This window comes from Heloderma suspectum, chromosome 6, assembly GCF_057233095.1.
Source record: "Heloderma suspectum isolate Gila_16-S chromosome 6, 16-S_ref, whole genome shotgun sequence".
Lineage (NCBI taxonomy): Eukaryota > Metazoa > Chordata > Lepidosauria > Squamata > Helodermatidae > Heloderma > Heloderma suspectum.
The window spans coordinates 128,656,729-128,664,559 of record NC_139463.1 but is presented as its reverse complement, the minus strand read 5'-3'; the positions used below and the strand labels follow the sequence as shown (position 1 = coordinate 128,664,559).

Sequence of the window (7,831 nt, the reverse complement as noted above, 5' to 3'; positions counted from 1 at the left end):
ATTTGAGGGAGGATGAAGAAAAAGTGTTTCAAAGCTGAGTGCAGGCATCCCAACACTTCTCTGCCTGTCTGTCTCTCTCTCTCACACACACACACAGATTTTTCATATTGGGATTCAAGTTTGATGTAACCGTACAGAGTTCCTTTGTTAAACAGAAGCAGCTTGCTGGTGTGTGTGTGTTTGTGTGTGTGTGTTTTCCTGGATTTTTTTTACTCCGGTGTCTCTCTCCCATAGATATCTCTAATTTTGGAACCCAGGCTTGAACATTAACACCATCCAGTGTGTCGCAGTGAGTTACATCTGCACACTTGTATCTGTCTGGAACAGCTTTTAATGTTCAGGTGTATTCCCTCCCACACCCCTACACCCCAAGGGAGCATTTTGTTTGAGAGTATTTGCATGGAATCGTTTCTTTGTCAAGAGCCCTGTGAAGTGACTGAACCATGCAAGGCCTTCTGCATTTTCTGTTCTACATGTTCTAAATGGAAGGTCTTTTGTGGGAGCAAGGAAATAGAAACGCTATCAAAATTCAACAGACTCTTTTTAAAAGGTTAAGGATCTCTCAACAAAAGGCTGCTACAGTAGTTGGTTGGAGTAGAAGATCCTGGGGTTAGGGTGGGGAGAGACCCAACCCCCAAGCCAGCTTGTCCTCCATTGCAGGTTTTGCTCAGGCCTTCCCTCCATGGCCACTCCAGAGCCCCTTCCACATTTGCTCAAACCTCCCTGTTGAGGACCCAAGACCAGTCTGGGACTACTCCGTGAGTTCAGCAGTAGCAGGTCCCCACAGTTGGATGTGTCCGCTGTGCCGGTGGGGGACCCCCGCTGCCAAAGCCAAGAACCCCACATACACGTCGTCGAGGGGGAAGACGGGGAGCCACAGAGATGCATTGTAGAGTGCCGCAAGGGAGGATCCTGGCATGAGGACCCCGCCTCCAGAGGCAAAGTGGGGGTAGTGTCCCAAAGGGTGGAGGCTCTGAGGCACAGCATACTTCCCAAATCTCTGTACGGCTGGATGGGACAGAACATTGCCATGGATGAAGTAGGAGGCATTGGGGGTCTGTGTGAGGTATTCCGTCAGCCCCGTCAGATTCACAAAAAGGCCATCATCCCCTGCAAAGGCAACACAGGGTTACTGGGTGGGTTCTTTTTACAAATTCTGCTTCTGGATATTGCATTGTTTCTTAATCAGTAATATACATACTGTTTGTCTCTCTCTCTCTCTCTCTCTCTCTCTCTCTCTCTCTCTCTCTGTGTACACATATTTACATTTTTTTATATATATCTTGTAAGTGGTATATAAATTATTGAATGTGTTTATCTTTGTGTAAAAAAAGAAAACCCATTTTGCATAAAAGGCCTTTGAAACGTAAAGAACTTGTCATTTAAATTGCATATTTCAGGCACGGCCAAATAGGTTTTTCTTTGCAGTCCTTACAACAGTCTTGTAAGATGTGGCTGACATTATCTGACAACTGAAGGTGGGAAAAGTTGGAACAGAATCAACAACCAGCCAGCAATTTTGCCTCCAAGGCAGTATTTGCATCCAAACATCAAGGCAAATTGTGTCAAGGAGGCAAGCGCAGGGAGAACTCTCTGTGTGGGTGGGAGCATGCACAGGCTCTTTAAATTACACCAGCTTAGTTCTAGATGCATGTGAGCCCACTGTGTCAGAAAACTCCCTCAAGCCTGTTTTCTCAAAGGACATCCATTGAAGTGAAATAGCAGGTGCACACGCACACCTCCAGCTGTATCATTTTTATTAATTTATTCATTCAATTTATGAGTCGCCCTATAGCCAAAGTTCCCAGGCCCGCATCCATGATAAAAGCAGAAACAGTAAAACCAATAATAAAACACAGAAGTATTATTTTTAAAGCAGCAACAAAACTTCAGCATTTAAATGAGATAAATAATAGAGCACCAAAAACAGAAAACTACTTTAAAATGCAGCACAACACATACAGTCAGGGCCAGAAATATTGGAACAAGGATAACTGTTTTGGCAGTTGGCCTCTGTATGCCACCACATCGAAGTTGAAAGGAAACACCCAGATGGGAGCGAAGTCAGGACTTCCAGCTGTAGTTCAGGGGGTTTGACAAAAGTGGGGCACTAACCATTCAGGAAGTACAGCCAGTGGCACACACACACACACCCCATCGTTGGTGGCTCATAAGTAACGGAACAAACCAACATTGTTTCAAACTTAAGGATTGCCTTTAATACCTGGATGAAAATCCTTTGCAGTCAATGACTGCCTGAAGTCTGGAACCCATGGACATGACCCAATGCTGCGTTTCCTCCCTCGAGATGCTTTGCCAGGCCTTTACTGCAGCTGCCTTCAGCTGCTGCTTGTTTGTGGGTCTTTCTGCCTTCAGTCTTGTCTTCAGGAAGTGAAAAGCATGCTCTGTTGGGTTGAGATCAGGTGACTGACTTGGCCATTGAAGAACATCCCACTTCTTTGCCTGGGGAAACGCTTGGGTAGCTTTGGCTGTATGTTTTGGGTCATTATCCATCTGCAATATGAAGCGGCGTCCTATCAGTTTGGCAGCACTCGGCTAAATCTGAGCAGAAAGTATAGCCGTACACACTTCAGAATTCATCCTGCTGCTTCTATCAGCAGTCAGGTCATGAATAAACAGTGACCCGGTTCCATTGGCAGCCATACATGCCCATGCCAGAGCACTGCCTCCACCATGTTTGACAGATGCTGTGGTATGCTTTGGATCAGGAGCTGTTCCTTTCCTTCTCCATACTTTTCTCTTCCCATCATTCTGGTACAAGTTAATCTTGGTCTCATCAGTCCAAAGAATCTTATTCCAGAACTGGGCAGGCTTTTTTAGGTGTTTGCTGGCAAAGGCTAATCTGGCCTGTCTGTTCTTGAGTGTTACCAGTGGTTTGCACCTTGTTGTGAAGCCTCTGTATTTACATTCATAAAGCCGTCTATTGACTGTAGATGTTGACAATGGCATGCCTAGCTCCGCAAGAGTGTTCCTGACCTGGCTAGATGTTGTGAAAGGGTTCCTCTTCACCATGAGCAGAATTCTGCGGTCATCCACTTTAGTTGTCTTCCGTGGTCTGCCAGGCCTTTTGCTGTTGCTGAGCTTGCCAGTTAATTCCTTCTTTTTCAGGATGTTCCAAACTGTGGTGTTGGTCACTCCCACTGTTTTTGCTATCCCTCTGATGGGTTTATTTTGTTTCGTCAGCCTAATGATGGCCTCCTTCACTCGCATGGACACCTCTTTGGACCTCATGTTGGGAGTTCCAGTGAACAGCTACCAAATGCAAATGTAACACTCAGAGCCACCTCCAGGCCTTTTATCTGCTTGATTGGTCATGGGGTACCCAGGAAACAGGCCACACCTGGCCACGCAGCTGCTCACCAGCCATTTGTTCCATTACTTACGAGCCACCAATGATGGGGGAGGTGTGTATGCCACTGGCTGTACTTCCTGAATGGTTAGCGCCCCACTTTTGTCACACCCCTTGAATTACAGCTGAAAGTCCTGACTTCGCTCCCATCTGGGTGTGCTTCCTTTCAACTTCAATGTGGTGGTATACAGAGGCCAACTGCCAAAACAGTTATCCTTGTTCCAATATTTCTGGCCCTGACTGTATTAGAAAGAAAGCAGCAATTAAACAATAGTTTTATAAGGCCTGGGAGAATCAAAAGGTCTAGCCTGGCACCAAGAAGTCAACAAACTAGGCACCACACAACCCTCTCTGGGGGGACATCCCATAATTTGCAGGCCACTGCAGTAAAGGCACATTCACAAGTAGCCACCCACCAAATCTCAGTCGGGTTGCTCAGAGAAGGGCCTCAGAGGACTACCTCAGGGCAGGAGCATAAGGGAAGAGGCAGTCCCCTGGGTGCGGCAGTCCTCTGGATGGCTGTAGCAGCCCTTGCAACTGCCCTTGCAACTGCCCTTGCAACTGCCCTTTAAATCTCGGCCCACGGGGTTCTTGTTTTTTACCTTTGAAGACGTATGCTGCTTGCTGGCAGTGTTCGTGGACCCATCGGAGGAAGCAGCGTTCCTTGAGGGACAGGTTGTGATGCGACTCTACGAAATCCCACATCAGGATGTCCCCGAAGGTGCTGCTCTCCAGCTGCACCAGCCGGGAGTGCTTGGCATTGGAGGTCGTCGCCATCAGGAAAACGGGCTGCAGCTGGAAGCCTCCCAGCTCCCTCGGCCGGGCCCAGGTGTGGCGGAGGGCGGCTCTCCTGGCACCCGAGGCCGGGTGGGATTTGACTGCCAAGAGGAGCAGCGGCGTGCCGGAGGAGCCCCGGCACAAGCCGTCTCTGGAAATCGCTTCCCGGCACTTGTAGCGCTGCAGGTGGGGGAAGGCAGCTTCGTAGGCGCTGCGGTCGAGGCGGAAGCTGAAGGTGCCGTCGGTCAGGGTGGCCAATGTGGGGCGGGCAGGCGGGCTGTTCCGCCACTTCCTGAGGCCGGCACACAGGGCGACGGAGAGGAGAACTCCCAGCACCACCCAGCGGGGGGGGGCCTGCAGCGGCGTGGTCGGGAGGAGCCTGCCAGGAGCAGATGGCCGTTGGCGTGGCTGGGGACCGCTGGAGCATCATCGGCCGTGAGGAAGCGGCACAAGCTCCCTCTGCACCGGGGGCTGTACGCCTGCCCCACGCCTCGTCTCCAACAGACTCAGACCCCTCTCCCGGCAGCCCCGGAGTCCTGGCTCCCTTCTGCCCCTTGCTCTCCTCCCATTTCCCTGCTGTCCTGCCTCTCTGAGGTGGCCATTGGCTTTGCCTGGGAATAAGCCGCTCTCTGCCGGCACCCTGCCAACTCACAGGGCCTGGCCAGCCATATGCCCTTTTCTCCTCTCCCACGTCCCAAGTCACACACAGGGCTGCTGGGTTCATCCAAGCACGCATCTGGGGAGGCTTTGGGCAAGGCAGCTCCTTCTAGGGAGCGGCGGGGGTGGGGGGACTCCTTTCCTGAGCCTTTTAGAGGTGTGTGAAGGAAGGGAGGAAATTCAGCAGGTGCAGCTTCTCCCTTTGCCACAGCAAAAGCTAGGGGCTCCCTTGACCATGTCCTGCTGCTGTTTAACGTACCATCTTTTTCAGCAAGACTCCAGTTTCCAGGAAACCACTGGTGAAATAGAAGGTGGACCCGTTGTCTTTTAGCAATTGCCTAACAAGAGGACGTTGGGCAGATGGTGTGTGTTTCATGGCATGGGAAGAGCAGTGAGGGGGAAGCGTCACTGTTGAATGTCTGCCTGTCATGTATCTGTTGAAAGGCAGAGGAGCACTAACCCCCACTCTGGATACAAAAGGCAGGGCACACCAGCTAGTATCCAGAATGATACACAGTTCTGTCCAGATTGTTCTGCAAATTCTTAAGACTATTATTCTAATTGCATTCCTAATTTTAGGAGAAAATTCTTAAAGTAAAACTTCCATTTTAAGAATTTACAGAGGGGTAGCCATGTTAAGTGTATTGCTGTGAAAACAGCCATGATTCCTGGGATGCCTTACAGGCTAACAATTTTATTCTGGCATAAACTTTTGTGGACAGTGTCAGAATAAGCTCATACCAGAATAAATGCATTATTCTTGAAGGTGCCTCAAGACTCGGGTTTTTTTTTTTCATTTTAAGAGCTGACTTAAGGCACCTACACCTTTCCTCCTGTTCTCCCAATGGCAGAGGAAGAGGATTAGGGTGCTGAGCAACCAAGGGAAAGTCTGGGTGCCTGGAGGCGAAGTTGTGAGCAAGGACAGCAGGTGAGACTGCAGGGGGTGTTTTCTGCTTGCATTACATGGGTGCCTTAACTTACAAACTCCTGTGCCAACCAAAGCATAGAAATCATCAGTGCTTTCACTCCTAAGCCAAAGCTGTTTTTCTTAAAGGAAAAAGAAAAAAAATTAGGATGTCCTTGTTTGTGCAAAGGCACCTCTCAGAATGCCATGAGCCCCCTTGGGGCAGACCTGTGCAAATGTGTCTATCTTGGGCAGATGCACATAATCGGAGGGAAAGTAAGCCAGGGTGGCTCATTCTCCCTCCCTGCGTGGGCTGGTTGCGAGCTGCCTGATGAGCCGGGTGCAGGTTATCGTGACGCCTGAGCACGGCAAGTGTGGCTGGCTGGGGCCGCTTGCAGACCACCCAGCAACCCTAGAACAAGCCAGGAGTTTCAGGGTGGTTTGTAAACCACCCCAGCCCCTCCTTCCCTGGGTTCAGACATCACAACAACCCACACCAGGTGAGGGTAATTATGCTAATGGGGTGGCTCGCACAGGGAGAGTAAATAAGCCCTGGGGGCTTCTCCCCTCCCCCCTGGAATAAGCCCCCAGGGCTTCTCCCACCCCCACCCCCTGGTGATCATCCCAAGCTGGTCACTCTGTGGCTCTTTTAATGATTAGCCAGTAGGAGAACGATTGCGTGGGGCAGACTGAGTCTCCCAGCCCAGTCACACGAGGCCCAGCACAGCCTTCCCCAACCTGATGCCCCTGGATCTCTTGAACTGCAACTTCCAGCATCCACCAGCCAGGCCTGCTGTCTCCCCACCCATGCACACACACACATACACCCCACCACCACGTTGAATAGTAGATTGTAACAGATTGTAAGCGCCTCCAGGCAGGGGCTTTTTCAGCCATGCTGGCTGGTGGATGCTGGGAGTTGTAGTCCAAGACATCTGGAGGGCTCTCAGGCAATCCCACAAACCCTTTGCCTTGTGCCAGGTGTGCAGACCCCTCCCCTGCAACCTACTTTCTAGTGAGCAGCTTCCAGCACCATCTGGCAGCAGCCATCTTTGTTGAGGGCAAGCCTGCACAATGCCAGATTTGGCTCTCCTGGTCAGAGCCTCAGCCCTCAACAAAGATGGCTTCCACCAGGTGACACAGAAAGCAGCTCTTTAGCTGCTGGGAGGCTGGGCGAACAGGCAGGGGGGCGGTGAGCGTACGGGCACATGTGGATGCTTGAAAGGGATTATTTATTATTATTAACTTATATCCCGCCTTCTATGCGCTCCTCTCCATATTATCCTTGCAACAACCCTGTGATAGAATCATAGAACAGTAGGGTGGGAAGGGACCTACAAGGCCATCGAGTCCAACCCCCTGCTCAGTGCAGGAATCCGAGTCAGAGTGTTACAAAAATTGTGTTCTTTTCCCTGGTAGACTTTCCCATTTGTTTACCAAGAACGAGAGGAGGCAGAGATCTGGTCCAACATGATTTTATTCTGCAGAATAAGGCAACCCTTGGGGCTAACGCTCCAACAAAGGTCACAATCAAGTGATGTGATCCAAAAGTTTATATAGGCAAGACCTTTGGGGGCTGTCTTGAATATATACTTTAAAATGTGACAGCCATATGAGCAAGCATACAAAGCTATAAAGCTGCCAATTACAGTCAGAATTATTGCAACTACTCGCTTCCACCCCCCCAACCCCTGATTCCTTGAAACCAGTCTGAAATCAGTTCAAAGAGGGACTCCTCTTTTAGGTGATGTATTTTCTCACTTTGCACATACAAAGCCCTTAAACTTCCTGACTGTAAGAGCAATACGACAATGGAGCCAATTCCCTGGGGAGGCGGTGGGCTCTCCCACACTGGAGGCGTTCAAGACGAGGCTGGACAGCCATCTGTCGGGCATGCTCTGACTTGGATTCCTGCACTGAGCAGGGGGTTGGACTCGATGGCCTTGTAGGCCCCTTCCAGCCCTACTGTTCTATGATTCTATGATTTATCACACTTTGTTGATATGTAACAGCCCAAATTACTTCTTCCCCCTGTCTGGGAAGAGAAATCTCTCTCTTTCTCTCTCTCTCTTTCTGACCTGCCTGTTTTGTAGTTCGTGTTTCAAACTTTCTCCATAAAACTC

The 7,831-nt window shown here is 50.1% G+C and overlaps 1 protein-coding gene across 1 annotated transcript; it reads right to left on the bottom strand.

Annotated features, from left to right (window-relative positions):
* Nucleotides 1-316: 316 nt before the first annotated feature.
* On the bottom strand, nt 317-6,781 carry LOC146343202 (beta-1,3-galactosyltransferase 5-like). The gene is made up of 3 exons (XM_084806889.1): nt 6,718-6,781; nt 3,973-4,526; nt 317-1,110 (listed from the first exon to the last, which is right to left on the bottom strand). The coding sequence occupies exons 1-3, from the start codon at nt 6,756-6,758 to the stop codon at nt 752-754; spliced, it is 954 nt and encodes a 317-aa protein (XP_084663015.1). The 5' UTR covers nt 6,759-6,781; the 3' UTR covers nt 317-751.
* Nucleotides 6,782-7,831: the final 1,050 nt, after the last annotated feature.